At 45.1% G+C, this 22,547-nt stretch overlaps 1 protein-coding gene across 1 annotated transcript in view; it reads right to left on the bottom strand.

Moving 5' to 3' along the window:
- Nucleotides 1-20,444, bottom strand: part of DNAAF11 (dynein axonemal assembly factor 11) — a 74,366-nt gene extending 53,922 nt beyond the window's left edge. The window contains exons 1-3 of the mRNA XM_070802432.1: nucleotides 20,311-20,444; nucleotides 8,472-8,639; nucleotides 288-365 (exon numbers count right to left, since the gene is read on the bottom strand). Coding sequence (XP_070658533.1) covers nucleotides 288-365; nucleotides 8,472-8,639; nucleotides 20,311-20,320 — 256 coding nt within the window. The 5' untranslated portion in view covers nucleotides 20,321-20,444. The remainder of the gene's footprint in view (nucleotides 1-287; nucleotides 366-8,471; nucleotides 8,640-20,310) is intronic.
- Between the last annotated feature and the right edge of the window lie 2,103 nt (nucleotides 20,445-22,547).

Below are 22,547 nucleotides of genomic sequence, written 5' to 3'. Positions count from 1 at the left end.
TCCCACTGATAGAAAGCAAAATGTAGTAAAATAACCTTCTATACACCAGAGGGTTAATACCACTGACTCGGGGAAGGAAGCTGGGTTAGGAAGGGGCCAAAGCGACTTCCACTTTTGAATTTATGTATCTTATTATCGTCTGACTTTTTCCAACAAGAATAACAAATATAAAACTGAGGTAAAAATGTTAATTTGAAAAGTCTATCTACTGTTTAAGCAATACTGTTTAAGTCTAATTTTAAGTATCAATTTTAATTACTAATACATTATTAGAAGAAAGTTCTTACCTTCCAGATTTTCAATTTTTTCAATGTTGTTTAAAGCTAAATTCAAATATTCAAGTTTCTTGAGTTTGCTAACATTTTCTGAAACATACAAATAATGGAATTAGTTAACCTTCGATATAAAAGACATTTTTACATAATCTGTTATGAAAATGACAACAAGAATCTAAGAACCATTGCTATGCTATGCTAAGTCACTTCAGTCGTGTCCAACTCTGTGCGACCCCATAGATGGCAGCCCACCAGGCTCCCCCGTCCCTGGGATTCTCCAGGCAAGAACACTGGATCTGGTTGCCATTTCCTTCTCCAATGCATGAAAGTGAAAAGTGAAAGTGAAGTCACTCAATCGTGTCCGACTCTTAGCGACCCCATGGATTGCAGCCTAACAGGCTCCTCTGTCCATGGGATTTTCCAGGCAAGAGTACTGGAGTGGGGTGCCATTGCCTTCTCCATTATGGTTATCCAAAATCATGTTGCTTTTCCAAACCTGTATCTGTACATCAGACATGGTTGGTTGCCTACTCAGCATCCATTTCTCCCTCTCTTCTTCCTGAGGGAACCCAGTTCTACTCATGTCTCTGCTGCTGCTGCTAAGTCGCTTCAGTCGTGTCCGACTCTGTGCGACCCCATAGACTGCAGCCCACCAGGCCCCCCCGTCCCTGGGATTCTCCAGGCAAGAACACTGGAGTGGGTTGCCATTTTCTTCTCCAATGCGTGAAAGTGAAGTCGCTCAGTTGTGTCCGACCCTCAGCGACCCCATGGACTGCAGCCTTCCAGGCTCCTCCATCCATGGGATTCTCCAGGCAAGAGTACTGGAGTGGGGTGCCACTCATGTCTCTACCCAGCCCTAACTCTGGGGTTAGGCTTAACCAAGCAGGCCCAGTGCACGGCAATCCCATGTTCCTTGGTAGTGACAGCTCGGGAGGCCAGGCTTAAGTCAACCTGCCCAGGGCAGTCTCCTGGCAACTGCGGTACAGAAGAGGGCGTGCGCACCCTGTATTCCTGATCAGATGAGAAGGAATGCCTGTATTTCATGCTTGTGAATTGCCTTTCTCTTTTTCCTGTTTGTGTGCTCAGTCGCTCAGTCTTGTCTGACTCTTTGCAACCTTTTGGACTGTAGCCTGCCAGGTTCCTCTGTCCATGGGATTTTTCAGGCGAGAATGGAAACACTGTCTTTACTAACTCACAGTCATCTTGCAAAGCTGAAGGAATCAGCTGTAGGATGAAGCCCACAGTGGCTGGCGCAGCAGAGAGAATGAACTGGCCAACCAACCCTGGAGACTGGACAGTCTCTAGAGTTAATAGTTGGGTTAGAGGATAAATTTCCTTACTGCTAAGTCACTTTGAGTTGTGTTTACCTTTGCTTGAAGTCAAAATCATTCTGATACAGGATTATGGTTTTAAATAAATATGTAAGCCCATATAGGCAAAGCAAAAGCATAAGGAATCTCTTGAGGGGGGCCCCTTAAAAACAGCTTAAATAATACCATAGCTTACACTGCTGAGTGCTTATTACAAGCCATACAATTTTCTAAGCATTCTGCATATTATCTCATTTAATCTTCCTAATAACCCTATGAAGTAAAAACTACTGTTGTCTCCCTTATACAAATGAGAACATCAAGGTGCAGAAAATTAATCCAGTTATTCAAGGTTAAGTGGCAGAGCCAGGAAATCTGACTGCAGAGCCTGGCACTAAATCATTACATTGCACTTTTAGAGGAGAGTCCTTTCTAAGATGACATGAATACAGAAAATCCTGCTAAGAAACATGCATCAGGGCAGGCTCACTCAACACTTCCTCTGCACCATTTTCCAGGGATATTATGACAGTCAAATATGATGATTTATAACCATCACCTTTATCATCATCAATATTCATCTAAAATTTATAAATATCACATATTTGTTCCCATAGACCTGAGAATAAAAATTCACCTCTCCGAGCCTCAGTTTACTCATTTTTTTCAATGAGGATTTTTGAACAAAAACCTTCTCTCAGCAGTTATACCATCCTAAGCGATACTGATGCTGACAAGAGTTTCAAACCAATATCCGAATATTTGATCATCAGAGATGTGTAGAGCTCTAGAGCAAGAGAGTTCCAGAAAAACATCTATTTCTGCTTTATTGACTATGCCAAAGCCTTTGACTGTGTGGATCACAATAAACTATGGAAAATTCTGAAAGAGATGGGAATACCAGACCACCTGACCTGTCTCTTGAGAAACCTATATGCAGGTCAGGAAGCAACAGTTAGAACTGAACATGGAACAACAGACTGGTTCCAAATAGGAAAAGGAGTACGTCAAGGCTGTATATTGTCACCCTGCTTATTTAACTTCTATGCAGAGTACATCACGAGAAACGCTGGGCTGGAAGAAGCACAAGCTGGAATCAAGATTGCCGGGAGAAATATCAAGAACCTCAGATATGCAGATGACACCACCCTTATGGCAGAAAGTGAAGAGGAACTAAAAAGCCTCTTGATGAAAGCGAAAGAGGAGAGTGAAAAAGTTGGCTTAAAGCTCAACATTCAGAAAACGAAGATCATGGCATCTGGTCCCATCACTTCATGGGAAATAGATGGGGAAACAGTGGAAACAGTGGCTGATTTTATTCTGGGGGGCTCCAAAATCACTGCAGATGGTGATTGCAGCCATGAAATTAAAAGATGCTTACTCCCTGGAAGGAAAGTTATGACCAACCTAGATAGCATATTGAAAGGCAGAGATATGACCTTACCGACAAAGGTCCATCTAGTCAAGGCTATGGTTTTTCCAGTGGTCATGTATAGATGTGAGAGTTGGACTGTGAAGAAAGCTGAGCGCCGAAGAATTGATGCTTTTGAACTGCGGTGTTGGAGAAGACTCTTGATAGTCCCTTGGACTGCAAGGAGATCCAACAAGTCCATTCCAAAGGAGATCAGTCCTGGGTGTTTATTGGAAGGACTGATGCTGAAACTGAAACTCCAATACTTGGGCCACCTCATGCAAAGCGTTGACTCATTAAAAAGACCCTGATGTTGGGAGGGATTGGGGGCAGGAGGAGAAGGGGACAACAGAGGATGAGATGGCTAGATGGCATCACTGACTCAATGGAAATGAGTTTGAGTGAACTCCGGGAGTTGGTGATGGACAGGGAAGCCTGGCGTGCTGCGATTCATGGGGTCGCAAAGAGTTGGACACGACTGAGTGACTGAACTGAACTGAACTGAACTGAGATGCCAAAGATTATAACAGAGGTGCCAAAGATTGTAATAGAGTCCATACCCCAAACAGAAATACATAAAGTTATCATTGTTAAAACTGCACAATAAAATACCTTTCCTTCTCCATTTTTGTTATATGTATAACCCACTAAATGCTAAACTGTATAACCTCTAAATGCTAACTGGTAGAAGAAAAGTTAAGATTTGTTTTGTAAGGGTTTCCTAGATTAAATTAAATCAAGGACAATGGGCCAAACTGATTAGAAAACAAAAAAACCCCAAAAATCTCTATAAGGAAAAATATACAGAGCTTCCTAGGTGCCTGGAACAGGGGGTTACTGTTCTAGGCCAAACCATCCTGGGATCAGTTCCCACCCAAAGGCTTTATATAACCAGACCTACAAATCCATCCCCAGGAGCTGATCGTGGCTCAGATGAAGAACTCCTTATTGCCAAATTCAGACTAAATGGAAGAAAGTAGGGACAACCACCACTAGACCATTCACGTATGATCTAAATCAAATCCCTATGACTATACAGTGGAAGTGACAAATAGATTCAAGTACCTGAGGAACTATGAACAGAAGTTCATAAGATTGTACAAGAGGTAGTGACTAAAACCATCCCCAAGAAGAAGAAATGCAAAAAGGCAAAATGGTTGCCTGAGGAGGTCTTACAAATAGCTGAGAAAGGAAGAGAAGAGAAAGGCAAAGGAGAAAAGGAAAGATATACCGATCTGAATGCAGAGTTCCAAAGAATAGCGAGGAGAGATAAGAAAGCCTTCCTCAGTGGTCAATGCAAAGAAATAGAGGAAAACAATAGACTGGGAAAGACTAGAGATCTCTTCAAGAAAATTAGAGATAGCAAGGGAACATTTCATGCAAAGATGGGCTCAATAAAGGACAGAAATGGAATGGACTTAAGAGAAGCAGAAGATATTAAGAAGAGGTGGCAAGGATACATAAAAGAACTATACAAAAAAGATCTCAATGACCCAGATAATCATGATGGTGTGATCACTCACCCACAGCCAGACATCCTGGAGTCCAAAGTCAAGTGGGTCTTAAGAAGCATCACTACAAACAAAGCTAGTGGAGTGATGGAATTCCAGCTGAGCCATTTCAAGTCCTAAAAAATGATGCTGTGAAAGTGCTACACTCAACATGTGAGCAGATTTGGAAAACACAGCAGTGGCCACAGGACTACAAAAGGTCACTTCTCAATCCAGTCCCAAAGAAAGGCAATGCCAAAGAATGTTCAAACCACCACACAATTGCACTCATCGCACATGCTAGCAAAGTAATGCTCAAAATTCTCTAAGTGAGGCTTCAACAGTATGTGAACCGAGAACTTCCAGATGTTCAAGCTGCATTTAGAAAAGTCAGAGGAACCAGAGATCAAATTGCCAACATCTGCTGGATCATAGAAAAAGCAAGAGAATTCCAGAAAATGATCTACTTCTGTTTCATTGACTATGCTAAAGCCTTTGAGTGTGTGGATGGCAACAAAGTGTGGAAAATTCTTCAGGAGATGGGAATACCAGACTACCTGACCTGCCTCCTGAGAAATCTGTATGCAGGTCAAGAAGCAACAGTTAGAACTGGACATGGAACAACAGACTGGTTCCAAATTGAGAAAGGAGTACGTCAAAGCTGTCACCTTGCTTATTTAACTTACATGTGGAGTTCAGCTCAGTTCAGTTCAGTTGCTCAGTCGTGTCTGACTCTTTGTGACCCCATGGACTGCAGCACGCTAGGCCTCCCTGTCCATCACCAACTCCTGGAGTTTATCCAAACTCATGTCCATTGAGTCGGTGATGCCATCCAACCATCTCATCTTTTGTTGTCCCCTTCTCCTCCTGCCTTCAGTCCTTCCCAGCATCAGCGTCTTTTCCAGTGAGTCAGCTCTTCGCATCAGGTGGCCAAAGAATTGGAGTTTCAGCTTCAGCATCAGTCCTTCAAATGAACACTCAGGATTGATCTCCTTTAGGATGGACTTGTTGGATCTCCTTGCAGTCCAAGGGACTCTCAAGAGTCTTCTCCAACACCACAGTTCAAAAGCATCAATTCTTTGGTGCTCAGCTTTCTTTATAGTCCAACTCTCACATCCATACACAACTACTAGAAAAACCATAGCCTTGACTAGACGGAACTTTGTTGGCAAAGTAATGCTTATTTAACTTATATGCAGAGTACATCATGAGAAATGCCAGGCTGGATGAAGCAAAAGCTGGAATCAAGAATGCAGGGAGAAATATCAATAAGCTTGGATAAGCAGATGAGGCCACCCTTATGGCAGAAAGCAAGGAGGAACTAAAGAGCCTCTTGATGGAAGTGAAAGAGGAGAGTGAAAAAGTTGACTTAAAGCTCAACATTCAAAAAACTAAGATCATGGCATCTGGTCCCATCACTTTATGGCAAATATATGGGGAAACAGTAGAAACAGCGGCAGACTTTATTTTCCTGGACTCCAAAATCACTGCAGATGGTGACTGCAGCCATGAAATTAAAAGAAGCTTGCTCCTTGGAAGTAAAGTTATGACCAACCTAGATAGCATATTGAAAAGCAGAGACATACTTTACCGACAAAGATCCATATAGTCAAAACTATGGTTTTTCCAGTAGTCATGTGTGGATGTGAGAGTTGGACCATAAGAAAGCTGAGCACTGAAGAACTGATGCTTTTGAACTGTGGTGTTGGAGAAAACTCTCGAGAGTCCCTTGGACTTCCAGATTAAACCAGTCAATTCTAAAAGAAATCAGTCCTGAATATTCATCGGAAGGACTGATTGTGAAGCTGAAACTTCAATACTTTGGCCACCGGATGTGAAGAACTGACTCACCGGAAAAGACCCTGACTTTTGGGAAAGTCTGAAGGCAGGAGGAAAAGGGAATGACAGAGGATGAAATGGCTGGATGGCATCACCCATTGGATGGACATAAATCTGAGCAAACTCTGGGAGTTGGTGATGGACAGGGAAGCCTGATGTGCTGCAGTCCATGGGGTCACAAAGAATCAGACATGACTGAGTGACTGAACTGAACAAACCCACCCCCCAGTTCAGGCCGCCCTGAGCTGTTCAACTTCTGGCCAGGCCTGAGGCTCATGGAGAGACTGTGACCAATGGAGATTCTGCGAGCGGATCCTCTAAGGCTCTGAGTCAGTAAGTCTGGGGTGAGGCCCTGGCCCCATTTTAACAGACCCCGGACAGGCCTCAGGTGACCCCTGGAGCCACACCAAGCAGAACCTACCCCCCACCCCACCGCCAGCCCGTCTGGAGCTCCCTGGGAAGAATAGAGCTTCAGCAAAGGCAAGTGTTTTGCAAACTGCTCCCTCTAGGGCCCAAGAGCACGTCTGAATCCTCCAGAAACAGTTGTACTTGCTAAATTAGCACCTAAACGCCTATGGGTGGAGTTGTGCTGAAAAATCCCATTATTAGGATTTAAAAGCATGTTTAATTTAAGAATACTTTGGAAGCAAAAATTCAAGCTTTCTCACAGCTCTGAAAAGGACTGAAACACTATGCTGCTAATTAGTGATTGTGACGGACCAGCTGTGGAGATGAAGATTTCGGGAACTCTTAGAGAGGCACAATTAGGACAACTCTCTAATGCCCTCGTGATAAAAGCGGGTGGTTTTCTGTAACAGCCTTTTTGATAGGACAATGTGCCAGAGTTTCTAATTTCTGGTAAAGTACAAGATGCCGAAAATAAGTATCTGAAGGAATATAATGAATTTTAATAAATCTTCTAAAAGTATGCAAATTCTAGACTTTTTGTTTCCCTAGAGCCCATTTTTGGTTATCCAGTAAGCTTCAGGTGACTAACTGCATCACCAGAGCTTCTAACCACAGCGATGCTACCACTGGGGGCCAGGTACTTCTTTCTGGTGGATGGTGAGGCGGGCACAGGCCTAGGCACATGGTTCCGTTCAGCTCTGATACGACACACGTCTGTGTGTCAGATGCTGTTGGCTCCTTTTCCAGATTCAAGACTAAGACACAGATCAACAGTTAACTGACTTGCCCAATGGCACAGTTTTTTTAGTGGCAGAGGCAGGGTTCGAACCTGGATCTACGTGCTCATACCACTAAGCTTCTCTGTGGCTTTTCTCAGGGTTGGGGGGGCGCTCCTCCTGTTTCCATGTGGCAGGACCCCCCCCATTAGTGGGACTCCACAGGCTTCTCTTCTCTCTGCTCCCTTAACTCATTCTTCCCAGGGGTGGGGGTGGCAATTGGATGGGGAGGGCCGACTCACCTCATGGGAGAAGGAACTGGGCGTACCCGTCCACTCTCTCCTGGTCTGGGGTCTCCACCCCCTCCTGCCACAAATCACATAGGGAAGCCTGTGGTGATCGAGTTCTGCATGCAGCTGGGTGGTGTGTATGTTTAATTCTGGGGACACTGCAAGAGTAAGCCATACTCTCAAGTTTTTACTAGCTATATTGCTGATTTTGGGTTCTCCATCTACCTGTTTATTTTTACCTCTCATTTCATTCCAAACTGGAGCAGCAAACAGGGCTGTCATTGTGAACCCCTCTCAATACCCAATCCTGAGCACGATTCCTGGCACACGGACTTTCTTGATACATGATAGCAGTAGACCTAGCTATCCCAGGCTGGGATCTGACAAGGATTTCCTCAGTTCTCACATAATCCTTTCAGGTTCATGACAAATGCCTGCATTCCTCTCTTTGACACTTTTTAAAAATCAGGTTTTAAAGGAATAGGTCAACTAATGTGTTCTCAGCCATCAACGGGTCCTCCTGACTCCTTGATGGAGATCCCCGGGGCAAAAGAGACAGACCGGGCACAGAAAGGCTCGGGGAACCAGTTTCATCAACAACCACTGAGAGATGGTTGCGTCTATTCCTCCATGCAATTCTCTTTCTTCCTCTAAGAAATAACACTGCATTTGCCAATATTCTGCCATTCAAAATGTTAAAGAAACTATGAGAACAAAGTCCTGAAGACTTACCAATTTTTCCGATGAGGTTATTTTGAAGATAGAGGATTTTTAAATCCCGGCACCACTTGTCAATATGCTCTAGTCTTTCTATTTCTTGCTGATGCAAGGAGAGTTCCTCCAGGGAAAAAATTACACAGTCATTGTGCTCGGCATTCCGTCTAATGAGATCTTCTGTGACTGAAAGAAAATGTGTTACATATTACATCTCCATCCCCATTAATATTAAGCTATTAATGCACTGGGTTTTCCTCGCAGTGAGATGTGAATTCTCCAGGCCCAAGTCATTTTTCTGAAGGAAAGAGATCAGAGAAGTGCTGCCTCCTGTTGGGAGTTTTTATGACACTAGTGTAACTTGGAAGAAAGAGGCGATGATCCATTTTGTCTTATGCTGGAATCTACGTACATTTCGCTGGATGGATGGAGACCAAGTTGATTGGTAATGACCATGAGGATTGGGATCCTGAGGTGGTATCACATCAAACTGGGTGAGACCCACTAAGTAATCCAAGACGGAGGCATGGCACGGCTGACAGGGCAGAAACAGGACAGCATCTCCATTCAATAGCCACAACCATCCCGTAAGGAAAGGTTCACTCACTCATTCATTCATTCACCTGGTATTTATTTAACTAGAGTGGAAGAGACAGAAGAGAAATAACCCTAGATTTTACAGGGCAATCTTATAAAGCAACCACCACTGGATCTGTTTCCAGGAGGAATGAAAGAAGCTGATCACAGAGGGAGGGGTTGCAAGAGCCCCACTCCCCCCTGACAAGAGTGATGCATAGCACTGGGCTGGCCTGATGCCACAGGCCAGGAACATATGATGATGGTGGTGCCAAGGGACTGGGGACAACACTTGTGTCCACGGTTGCAGCCAAGAACAGGATACGAATCCTCTTCACAGTTGGGTTGTAAAAACTTTGGGTTGGCCAAAAAGTTTGTTCAGCTTTTTCTGTAACATGGAAAACCCAAATGAACTTCCTGGCCAACCCAATATATAATAAAAACAAGGAGGCAATCACAATAGAGAATACTTGTACTTTCCAGTGCTATTAAAAAAACTATGAATCCATTTGAACCCTTACATTTTAGGTGGAATGTGGAAATAATCACATCCATCCCACAGGATAATAAAGCTTCTCCTCTTGCCATTTACAGGGTGCCAAGAGTTGTCCTAAATGCTTCATGTGTATGAACATGTGAGTAGGGACCATTGTTATTTACATTTGTTAGATGACGACTTGAGGCTCAGAGAGTTTAAGTAACTTGCCAGGGCCCAGCTATTATAGTAAGTGCTGGAGCCAAGTGATGGTGTGCTCTGAACCACCATGCTCCACTGCCCCAAGCGTGAGCAAAAAAGAGCCTCTCAAAAAGCCTCAAGCTTCCTGAACGTACAAGCTCCTCTAGTGGAGACAGAGCTCTCCAGGTGCCCCTCTTCTGCGTCACATCCTTACAGGTGAAGTCTGCCTTTTTTAAACAATGTGAAAACATGTACGAACTCCATCATTTGCGTGCAGTTAGCTGAACCCCCTGCTACATCCAGTGGTGAGAGGCGGGGTGCGTGTAATGACCGTTCTTTGGAAGAAAGACCAGGGCAATGCAGAGGCTGAGAGATTCGTTTCCCAGGTGGCACAGTGGTAAAGAACTCGTCTGCCAAACAGGAGACATAGGTCCGATCCTTGGGTTGGGAAGATCCCCTGGAGAAGGAAATGGCAACCCACTCCAGTATTCTTGCCTAGGAAATCCCATGGATAGAGGAGCCTGGTGGGGTATAGTCCACTGGGTTGCAAAGAGTTGGACATGACTGAGCGATTGAGCATGCAACAGCAGAGCTGGCTGCAAGCTAGGTCCTGGGAGGGGGCAGGCCAGAGAGGCAAGTAGGAGGCTAAAGGGGCAGCCTCCGCAGCCCTGCTCTCTGGGATCCCTACCGCGGGCTGCACTCTGCCATCTCTGGACACCACTGCTGTCATTAAACTGGCTTAAAAAGACTGCTCTAGTCAAGGAAAAGAAAGACAATACATGTTCTGAAAACCAAATTTTTAAGAGAAGGGAATTAAAACTACTCTTCCCACCTCCCACTACCAAAGTTGGTTCTAACAGCTGGAATCAGCTGGGGACAGCCAAGTTGAGGACACATCAAAGCTGCTGTGTAAAGTCAACCGTATTACCTGCCTCTGCAGTTGATGTCTAAGAATGTTCTTTACAAGGATGCAACGTGGGTTAAGGGGTTGGGATGACACTACCAATGTTACGTCAGCTAACTTGATGAAACATGGGAGTGACGCACTGTGATGATGCAGACAGACCCTTGATGACTAACGGTGTGTATGTGACTCAAATGACACAAATCCATGGGGCAGGAAGTGGACTTTGAGGCCTTGCGTCCACTAGACCTGGAGTCAATGGGCCAGGAGGATGAGCCCTTCCAGAGCCCGTGCCCTCCCCTGCAGACCACTGCTCCCGGGCGGAGCAAGGAAATCCTCTGCCTCCAAGTCCCACACTGGCTGCTTCTGCAGGCCACACCATCGGGCACGCACTCCTTCACCCAGAGGTGTCCGAGGAGTGGCTGCCTTCTGGGGACATGGATGGCTTGGAAGTGTTGGCTGGAGTGTCTGCCCTCATATGTCAGCAGGAAGGACCAGGCTAGAGCCAGGGATGGCAAGAGGAGGGAGGTGTGGGCAAGGGAGCTGGCACAGAATCCAATGAGCTTGGGAAACATATACTGAATGTGGCGTTCTGGGTTGTTATGAAGGTATACTCGTCAAGGAAAGAAGATGCGTTTTATTTAGCAGTTTGATGTATAACTTGATACATGTGCCTCCACTTATATTCCTGCCCCAGTTCCCCAGTTGCCCTGGCTGAAGGCTTGGTTGGGTACCCAGCTTGAAGACAGCCTAACTCGAACCCTGCAAGAGCTGTCATCCAAGGATATGGTTAAGGTGAATGTGTGCAGGGCATTCTGATTGCATCTGGAGAAGCCTCGCCTGGTCTCCGGCCTGAGGCAGCTACACCAGCATCTGCACAGGCCACGTGCTGCCTCTTGGGGATATGAAAGGTGTCACAGGTTTCTCCTGCTCTACAGTTGTGCAGGCTTTTCTGATCTGTCCAACCCTGGAGACTTGCTGGTCCCTCCAACTGCTGACTGAGTTCCCACTGATGTCGAATGTCCTTCCTGTGTTCTCTTGCTGCCCGTGTCTTAAAAATCTAAGAGATCCTTTTTATTATGCTATTATGTGTGTTAAAGGGATCATTTGTGTGCAATTATCAAATCCTCCCTTTCAGAGGCATGTAGATATTAGGAAGGAATTATGTTGACCTCCTAATCATGAGAATTAAGAAGATAAAAATCACTCCTAGTTGAAAGCGGTGTGGAGGGGTGGAGGAGTTGGCATAAATAACAAATTGATACACACACACACACACACACACACACACACACACACACACACACATGGGAGAGGGGGGGCTAAGGTTCATTCAGCATACTGAGTAGTTTTGCCCAACGGCAACAATTATACACAACTAGGATAGATTAAAAGAAAACGGAAAATCACAAAGGAAGGTAGAACTGTGAAGGTCTGGAGTTTCCCAGAGGCCCTTTTCTGAACTCCTCTACATTAAGCAAACCACTGTGCAGCCTACTGTTTCAGAGTGCTCAGGAAATTGTTCCACAATACTGCCTCACTTGTAATGGCAAACATCAGTACAAAAACCAGGGTCCCCGAGAAGCAATGTGTCAGAGTATCTACCTGGTGCATGGAGATTATAGTGCTTCAGACTTTTAAAGGAGAAAACATTTTGCAGTTTTATGTACAGTTTAGACCAAACATTCTTTAACTCCAAGCAGTATTGTGTACCTTTAGAAAGCCCTACTCCAAATAACACAGCCCTGCATTTATGAATAAATCACTTGAGGCACTTAAAAAGGCTTTGGAAGCATTAATGCATCCCCATAAGACTATCTCAAGACAGATGGTAATACAATGCCTATTTCTGGGAGACAGTGAAGGACAGAGAAGCCTGGTGTGCTGCAGTCCATGGGGTCACAAAGAGTCGGATATGACTTAGTGCCTGAACAACAATAATCATATGGTACAGGAGAACATGCCAAGGCACTTACTATATAAAACATATTGCTTTCATTTCCTTCTTGGGGAAAATTCAAACAGTAAAATACAAGACTCAGATAGACACCGGAGAAGGCAATGGCACCCCATTCCAGTACTTTTGCCTAGAAAATCCCATGGATGGAGGAGCCTGGTAGGCTGCAGTCCATGGGGTCGCTAGAGTCAGACACTACTGAGCGAGTTCACTTTCACTTTTCACTTTCATGCATTGGAGAAGGAAATGGCAACCCACTCCAGTGTTCTTGCCTGGAGAATCCCAGGGACGGTGGAGCCTGGTGGGCTGCAGTCTATGGGGTCGCACAGAGTCGGACACGACTAAAGCGACTTAGCAGCAGCAACAGATAGACACGGAGAAGTATCTCACCTATAGAAGGCTGTAACCAATATCTGAATGAGCGGTTGATGAAGGATACTGACAGTTATAACCACAGATTCATACTCATCTCACTAAAAGAAAAAGGTTTAATGGAAACTCGTGCAGAGGCTTCTTTTCAATTCCTTAATATGACTGGGTTCTCGATACCTCGAGAGAGCATCCATGAAAAGACCCTACAGGGTGGGCAGGGCAGAGGGCAGGAGGAGAGGTTTTCAGGAATATCAGAGGTTGTCACGCTGTGTTTGCTATGACAGAGCTTTTCTAGAACAAGGTTCTAGAAGCTCACAAAGCCAACAATGCAGTGTTTGTCCTTCAGGCTTTGTATCATGTTTTGTAAACAACTCACCCTTTCTTGCCAGGGTACAGAAAAATCAGTAATGTATGCTTAAAGCAGATTCTGCAGAATTTTTAAACATCTTGAAAAACCAGCGGACACATACATGAAACAGAGATTTAACATAAATACATAGAAAGGGGTTGTTGCTGTTGTTTAATCCCTCAGTCGTGTCTCTTTGCAAATCCATGGACGTAGTGCAACAGGCTCCTCTGTCCATGGGATTTCCCAGGTCAGCATACTGGAGTGGGTTGCCATTTCCTTCTCCAGGGGATCTTCCTGACCCAGAGACTGAACCCACCTCCTGCATTAGCAGGTGGATTCTTAATCACTCAGCCACCAGGGAAACCCAAATGACGGGGTCACAAATAGGTAAAGATTTCATCTTGTAGCATCTAAACTTTTTTCCTTTTCTCGTTTTCCATGGAAATTTTTAGAAACAGGATTTCTCAGTCACTTGCCCTGCCTCTTCTCACTGACTCAGGGTTATCTGATTGTTGGTGGTCACAGGGATCCCACCACACAGTTAGGGCACTGACAGTTACAAATACGGACAGACTATACAAGGCAAGGACAGAAGGATCCAGAAAGTACTGTGAGTTCAGAGGAGGGAGTGACCCATGCTACAGAGCGACAGAAGAAGGTCAAACAGGGCATTATGGAGGAGAAGCCTGGGCTGAATCCTGAAACGCAAGTAGACATTTGGCAGATGTACCAGTAAGGAAAGCACACCACAAGCCGTGACAGATGCCATGAGGCCCAGCTCCCCGCTTCCGGCCTGAAGATGACTTCCTGCTGATGGGAGGGCAGCCCTCAGCTGCCCACCTTCTTTGAAGTCACCCCAGCTGCAGAGACATCTCAACCAAAATCATGCCCCTCCTCCCAGGAAAGCCTGAGTGATATGGGGCTATAAAGGCCCAGCCCTCTCAACCCAACTTGGGAAAAACCAGAGGTCCAAGTTCAGAGCTCCTTTCACAAGCTCCAGGCTGGTTAGCTAAGGCCTTTGTTAAGATGCATCCCAACCCGATTTCCCTCTCTGCTGGACCTGGCTTTCTTGTCCAATGACACCTCCTCATACACTTCCTGCACACTTGCCTCCACTGAGAAGTCTGACTCCTGGGGAACCCAGCCTGGAAGAGTGGACACCGCAGGTGGTACACAAGAGCAGCCGCTGCCTTGCACAGAGCACTCTGCGCCTGGTCCCCACTGACAGCAACCTCACATGGCGGAAGGTGCGAGCCAGTCCCTGGGTCCTCTTTCCTAAGGACCATCAGCCCAATACGAGGATTCTGTGTTCGTGACCTAATCACCTCCCAAAGGCCTCACCTCCTAATAACATCACTTTGAGGGTCAAGGTTTCAACTTATGAATTTTGGTGGGAAACAAACATGGATACTAGTGGAAGGGAACACACGGATAAGAGTGATGCAATCAGGCATTAGAGAAATACAGGGGAAATTGTAACTTAAAGGAAGATTGTGTTGGGGTGGCTACCACTGAAAACACAATTTACAAGGTAAGGCTGAGAGTCACAACCGAACATTAAAAGCTGATTGTAAACACCAGACTCCTATATTGGTAGCAAATAAAGAGGTTTTCTCCCTGAAAGTGAAGGACAGAGAGAGCTGAGAACCAGGCCAGGGACTAAATCACTAGAGAAGCAGAGCCTTAAGGTTCCAGACACGCTGGGGTCACAGGCACAGGATTTAGCCTCCAGCCTATGATAACGAAAAACCAAGACAAAATACAGGAAAATAATGTTGTTTTTTTAAACTTGTCATTGAGAAGTCGAAAGGAAAAAAAGTATTTTGAACAGAATATAATATGAAGAAAATAATCAGTATATCAAAATCTTTGGGGTACAGCTTAAACATAACTTCGAAGAGATTTATAGCACTAAATGCCTATAGCAAGAAAGAAAAGAGGTCCCAAATATCCGCTTCCTCTTTGAGAAACAGATCCCAAGATGACAAAGATGCTGGAATGAGCACACGAGAACCTTCAAGCAGCTGTGTTGGTTTCCTACAGTGGCAGTAACACATTACCACAAACTTAGCTGTTGACAGTTCCGCAGGCCAGAAGTCAGATATGGGTCTCGCCTACCTGATATTGGGGTGTCAGGGGGATTACATTCCTTTCTGGAGGTTCCAGGGGAGGACCCGTTTTCTTATTTGAATTGCTGGCAGAATTTGGTTCCTTACAGTAATAGGACTGAGTTCCTCATTTTATTGCTGATTCTCAGCTGAAAGCCCCCCAGATTATAGCAACTTCAGCAGCTCAGAAGTTTCTGCCTCCCCAGCTCAAGAAGTTTGCTTGAATTCTATCTCCCTTTACCTCAGCAGGAAAGTTCCTCTAGACAGAAAACTGGGGTAACAGTGGGGCACAACTTTTGCATTTCCCTTCTCGCAAGGGGCACAGTTATGTCCTGAAAACAGCTACCTTATTCATGTTGCCCAATTTCACAGTTCTTTACAGAGGAAGGTTAACTCCAATACCACTTACTCTATCAGCGCTGCAGAAAGAAGCCCTAAAATGCCTCCTATTTATGACTAAGCACTTTAACCAAGCTTTTCCAATGGCCTGTCTCAAGAGGGCTTCTGTGGTACTTATTTCAGACTCTTACAGGGAGGATTAAGCATCCTATGCAGGTAAAGCATTCAGCAGGCTTATGGAACACTCTCCAAGGAAGACTGGATAAAGACAAATTATGCACAAGTTTAAATCATCAATGTTCAAGTGCGCTGTCTGAGCAATTTCACTGTGACCACTCATATAAACTTAAATGAATATAATAGTCAAACTATTTTAATTTTCTTAAGGCAGAGAACATGTGCCAAACCATTCCTCTTTCAGTTACATTAATGAATAATTACAGAAAGGAAATAACTGTTCCAGCCGTAAAGCATTATATTGTCAAATAAATTAAGTTAAAAACAAAGTTAAGCAAATCAGCACAGTCTTTAGTACACAGTTCAGTCTGAAAATTAGGTCTTCCATAAAAAATAAGGGCTTCTCTGATAGCTCAATTGGTAAAGAACCCACCTGCAATACAGGAGACCCCAGTTTGATTCCTGGGTCGGGAAGATCTGCAGGAGAAAGGATAGGCTACCCACTCCAGTATTCTTGGGCTTCCCTTATGGCTTAGCTGGTAAAGAATCTGCCTGCAATGTGGGAGACCTGGGTTTGATCCCTGGGTTGGTAAGATCTCCTGGAGAAGGGAAAGGCTACCCATTCCAGAATTCTGGCCTGGAGAATTCCATGGACTGTATAGTCCATGGGGTCACAAAGAGTTGGACATGACTAAGGGATTTTCACTCACTCCATAAAAAATAAAACAAACTAAAAATCCTCTATTTATCCATAATTGTTTTTTCTTATTTCTGAAACTTTGTTTTATGTGCTTAGTATGTAAAGCCAAAGAATTGATGCTTTTGAACTGTGGTGTTGGAGAAGACTTGAGAGTCCCTTGGACTGCAAGGAGATCTGACCAGTCCATCCTACAGAAAATCAGTCCTGAATATTCATTGGAAGGACTGATGTTGAAGCTGAAACTCCAATACTTTGGCCACCTGATGCAAAGAACTGACTCATTTGAAAAGATCCTGATGCTGGGAAGGATTGAAGGTGAGAGGAGAAGGGGATGACAGAGGATGAGATGGTTGGATGACATCACCAACTCAGTGGACATGAGTTTAAGTAAATTCTGGGAGTTGGTGACGGATAAGGGAGGCCTGGCATGCTGCAGTCCATGGAGTCGAAAAGAGTCAGACACAACTGAGCAACTGAACTGAATTGACTGATGTAAATCTATGCAATTTCTTTAAAGGATGCTTTTCTTGGAAGCATCCTTTCATCAAAAAGCTTTTTCTGGTGTAGCTAAAATGTTTATAAAAAGCATTTCTCAATTATTCATAGGTGTGTGATGAACTAGCCATATGATATCAACAACATATCTCAGCTTGAAATTGGGACTTCCCTGGTAGTCCAGTGCTTAAGACTCTGAACTTCCAATGCAGGCGGCTTGGGTTCAATCCCTGATTGGGAAACTAAGATTCTACATGCTGCTGCTGCTGCTAAGTTGCTTCAGTCGTGTCCAACTCTGTGCGACCCCATAGACAGCAGCCCACAAGGCTCCCCCGTCCCTGGGATTCTACAGGCAAGAACACTAGAATGGGTTGCCATTTCCTTCTCCAATGCATGAAAGGGAAAAGTGAAAGTGAAGTCGCTCAGTCGTGTCCGACTCTTTGTGACCCCATGGACTGCAGCCCACCAGGCTCCTCCATCCATGGGATTTTCCAGGCAAGAGTACTGGAGTGGGGTGCCACTGCCTTCTCTGCCTACATGCTTCTGCTGCTGCTGCTGCTGCCAAGTCGATTCAGTCGTGTCCGACTCTGTGCGACCCCATATATGGCAGCCCACCAGGCTCCCCCGTCCCTGGGATTCTCCAGGCAAGAACACTGGAGTGGGTTGCCATTTCCTTCTCCAATGCATGAAAGTGAAAAGTGAAAGTGAAGTCGCTCAGTCGTGTCCGACTCTTAGCGACCCCATGGACTTCAGCCCACCAGGCTCCTCTGTCCACAGGATTTTCCAGGCAAGAGTACTGGACATGCTGCTAGGTGTGGTCAAAAAAAAAAAAATAGAGAGAGTTTGAAATTAATGGTAAACAACACTGTCCACCAAATGAATTAAGACTTAAAAGTAGGAAACGCGATTTAAAGGATTTGTTATAAGCAGCTGATGAAGTCTACAATATAACAGGCAATGCATTAGGAGGATGATTCTAACTGGAGTTTCCTATTTAAGGTGAACTGAGAGGAATTAATATAAAATTGATTTTTCCTCTACGTGCCTTTAAGAAAATGTGGACACTATGAAAAGCCACTGAGCTGGACCTCAAATTGAATGCTAACTTATCACATAACAAGTATAAAGTTTGAGACCAGATGCTTAAACCTTCTGCATAACGGAGTCCATCTATATAGTTTTAAAGATGGTGTGAACTAGAGACCACTGAGCATCCTTCCAGTAATAACATCCTACGGCTTTGAGGGTACTTAACTTCCCCTGGCAAATGCATACACAGATCACATCTCAAGAGACTAGCCACCCTAATTTGATAGTCACAGTAGTATCAATACAAAATGAATTCAATGTTAATTTTAAGAAAGGAGTTCTTTTTTCTCTAAATCATAATCTGCAGTGAGAGGTCAGTGCAGAGAGGCACTAATTATTTCATTTTCCCCCACTCACTGCTCCCAGGCTTGATCTTGCTCTCTCTGGGCAGACATCAACACTAAAAGTAGTTTCTTTGACTTTCAACATGAGAGCTCACACCACGGCCTCTCTTTTCCTCACCAGACCTTCCCTTATTCTCAGGAGACAGTGTAGACACAGATTAAAGAAAGCCAGCTCTGTTCAGGTTCACATCCCAGATACATTGCTGACTGTGTGACAATCGGCAGGTTGCTTAACCTCTCTGTTCTTCAGATTCCTCAACTGCAAAATGGAGGTAGCGTCTGTCTCACAAGATTTTTGTGAGAACTCAAGGAGTTGACACAGAGATGCCACTCAGAACATTGCCCTAGAAGGCAGCAAGAACATGACGATCATAAGCCCTTATTACCATCTTCTCTCGGAAGCTCAAGTTTTTTCTTCTGATGTAGAGAGTTCAGAACTGTGGAAAGAGCAGTAAAAGCCAAGGAGCTTGTATCTTAGTTTTTTATTCCATCGTGACTGATATTTTAAAATAAGCGTTGGCTTTCTTCCTCAAAGGGAGAAGCTCCAAAAGGGCTGGCCCTCCTCTTTTGCTCACCACTGCACCTGCAGCATCTGACATGAGGTGTATCAGTGTTAGTTGCTCAGTCACGTCTGACTCTTTGTGACCCCGTGAACTGCAGCCCGCCAGGCTCCTGTGTCCATGGAATTCTCCTGGCAAGGATACAGGAGTGGGTTGCCATTTCCTTACTCCAGGGAATCTTCCTGATCCAGGGATCAAACCCAGGTCTCCCACATTGCAGGCAGGTTTTTTTTTACCGTCTGAGCCACAGGGTAGGAACTCCAGTATGAGTCTGATATGTTAATGATTTAACAAATGAAAGTGGACAGGATTCAAAGGCAGAGGGCAAAGGATAATCCACGGAAAAGTAAAAAATATTGATAAGCAAAAAAGAAAACAATGGGATGAGGATAAGGAGAGGGAGAAGAAATAACACTCTCAAGATTTGGGACAGTGTAAACATTTAAAATCACCATCCCCTTTCCACCACCAGACTGTCAGCTCTTCCAGGGAAAATACCCCACCATCTACCACAGTCTCTTGATTTAGAAGTATTCACTATGACACTTCTACAACAAGTGATAAATTCAGGGTAACTGTATAAAAGTGCAATTTGGAAAGGTCAAAGATAGTGTCGGTATTGGAATAGTTCAGCCTGAAATAATTGGTACAATCTAAAATATATATAAGTAACTGCTAATTCTGCCACTTCACAGTGTCTTGGTATATTCATAATCATATTTACAACACTGACTGTAAACAGATGCTATTACTGCCTTCATTTTGGAGGTGAGGAAGTCTCACAGCTGGTGGCAGGAAGGTGCACGAGGTAAGGCCATGGGGTCGGGTCCCTCAACCACGAGGCTACACTGCTCCCAGTGGGGCTCAGAGACAGCGACTAGCCCACGCTGCAGGCAAGGGAACGCGCGGGCTCGAACCGGGCGTGTCTGACGCCAAGACGCTTAGACTTTCCACGAGCCCTTCCATCAAGTGCCATGCCTTTCTCCCCCAGCCCCACGCCTGCCCCACTTTACAGATCGGGAACCTGGGTCTCGCCGGGGCCAAGCAGCCCAGCCAGTCGGCGCAGGGCCTGCCCCAGCCGGGTCTGCAGAGGGCCAAGGGCCGGAGGGGTTAGGATCCGCGGGCAGAAGGGGCGTCGAGAGTCCCGAGAGGCCCGGGACGATGCCTAGAATGGGGACGATCGAGAGCGGAAGATTGGAGGGGGCGCTTACTCCGTCCCATGTCGCCCCTCGAGGGTCTCGGGCCCGGGAAGCTCCACCAGGACCCGCCAGGACTCCCGGGTCGCCTCGCAGTCTCTCCTCCGCGCGTCCGCACCTGGGAACCATGGCAACGGGGACTCTACGGAGGCCGCGCGGGGCCAGGCGGGGCCGCGTTTCCCGACTCTGGAGGGGCTGGGAGGAGAGTCTGCCCCAGAGAAGATCCGGGTGTCCCATAACCCAGACCTAGTCCTCCTCCACGGCCCCATCCTCCATCTCGGTAAACTGCTTCCCTGACCACAGATCAGCTGGCCAAACTAAACACAGAACCACAGGACACTCTGTTTCCTGAGGGGAGCTGCCTCCTGAGTCCCCTTAGCCTGTCCTTTGCTCTTTTCTCTTTGTATTTGATTTAAGGCCTTCCACACTGGAATCTGGAATCAAGATTGCCGGGAGAAATATCAGTAACCTCAGATATGCAGATGACACTACCTTATGGCAGAAAGTGAAGAGGAACTAAAAAGCCTCTTGAAGGTGAAAGAGAGTGAAAAAGTTGGCTTAAAACTCAACATTTAGAAAACTAAGATCATGGCATCTGGTCCCATCACTTCATGGGAAATAGATGGGGAAACAGTGGAAACAGTGTCAGACTTTATTTTTGGGGGGCTCCAAAATCACTGCAGATGGTGATTGCAGCCATGAAATTAAAAGACGCTTGCTCCTTGGAAGGAAAGTTATGACCAACCCAGATAGCATATTCAAAAGCAGAGACATTACTTTGCCAACAAAGGTCCGTCTAGTCAAGGCTATGGTTTTTCCAGTGGTCATGTATGGATGTGAGAGTTGGACTGTGAAGAAAGCTGAGTGCCGAAGAATTGATACTTTTGAACTGTGGTGTTGGAAAAGACTCTTTAGAGTCCCTTGGACTGCAAGGAGACCCAACCAGTCCATTCTGAAGGAGATCAGCCCTGGCATTTCTTTGGAAGGAATGATGCTAAAGCTGCTTTGGCCACCTCATGCGAAGAGTTGACTCATTGGAAAAGACCCTGATGCTGGGAGGGATTGGGGGCAGGAGGAGAAGGGGACGACAGAGGATGAGATGGCTAGATGGCATCACTGACTCGATGGACGTGAGTCTGAATGAAGTCCGGGAGTTGGTGATGGACAGGGAGGCCTGGCGTGCTGCGATTCATGGTGTTGCAAAGAGTCGGACACGACTGAGCGACTGAACTGAACTGAACTGACACTGGAATCGGCCCACACTCCCGTTTCCCAGAGGTGTGACCTTAAACTTTCTTAACCTTAATTTCCACCTGTTCGATGAGTACTGATAATAACCTCCAAGGATCATTGTGAAGCTTTAATGAAATAATTCAAGTGAATGAAAGACACTTAAAAAAAAAAAAAAAACAACTGACTCAGTATTTAGGGGATCAAGCAGGCTACCCAGGAAAGGTGCCCCATTCTCTGAAATAACTTCTTCATCTTGAGACATTTTTACAGAAATCTAGGGTAAGAAATCCTTCTTATAAGAGGAAGGTCTTAGACTGACATTCTGGTGGAATAGAGAAGAGATGTGGGTGATAAAATGGGGAAACCAGGAATATTTACTTCATAATTTGTTATGGGCCAGGCTGGGGTGGTTATTCTGTGTCCTTTCTCCACCCAGCATCACAAGACACTGTGTTTCTTAGAATCAGAGGACCCATGGGTCATGCAGGACAGGTGTACAGTGTGCTCTGATTGTTACAGTCCACTGATAGGAAGGGAAATTGGGAAATAAATCACAGTGTGACAGCTCCAAGTGAAGTCAAGTTCATTTCATTCCAAATGAACGTGGTAGTTTAAAAAGCCTTGGTGTGTGTCTGCTTATGCAAACCATTATTCAAAATAGACTTGTTTCTTTGGCTCTTGGAAATGTAGCAAGATGAGCGGGACTTCCTGAGAAAACTGCTGCAACATATTCTATATTTAAGTGGAAATAAATTTTAAAGAGAGTTTTAAAAAATTCTGGTAACAGCAAAACAGGCCTCCTACTTCTTTTGTGCTGGCTAAATTCCAAGGACACTGACCTAGAAAGTTATTGGGTTCTTATTATGTAATTCAGTATTTTTATGATGTGTAACAAATACTTTGGTTACAGCTCCATTGCATTAATTAACTTTGCATTAATTTTCCTTCTGAAGAATTTCCTCATTGCAGCTTTATAACAAGTAAACCAATCATCCATGCTTACCAGCACTTAAAGTTTC

The sequence above is a fragment of the Bos indicus genome, chromosome 14 (assembly GCF_029378745.1).
Source record: "Bos indicus isolate NIAB-ARS_2022 breed Sahiwal x Tharparkar chromosome 14, NIAB-ARS_B.indTharparkar_mat_pri_1.0, whole genome shotgun sequence".
Classification (NCBI taxonomy): Eukaryota; Metazoa; Chordata; class Mammalia; order Artiodactyla; family Bovidae; genus Bos; species Bos indicus.
This window is presented reverse-complemented; position numbering and strand designations above follow the sequence as displayed.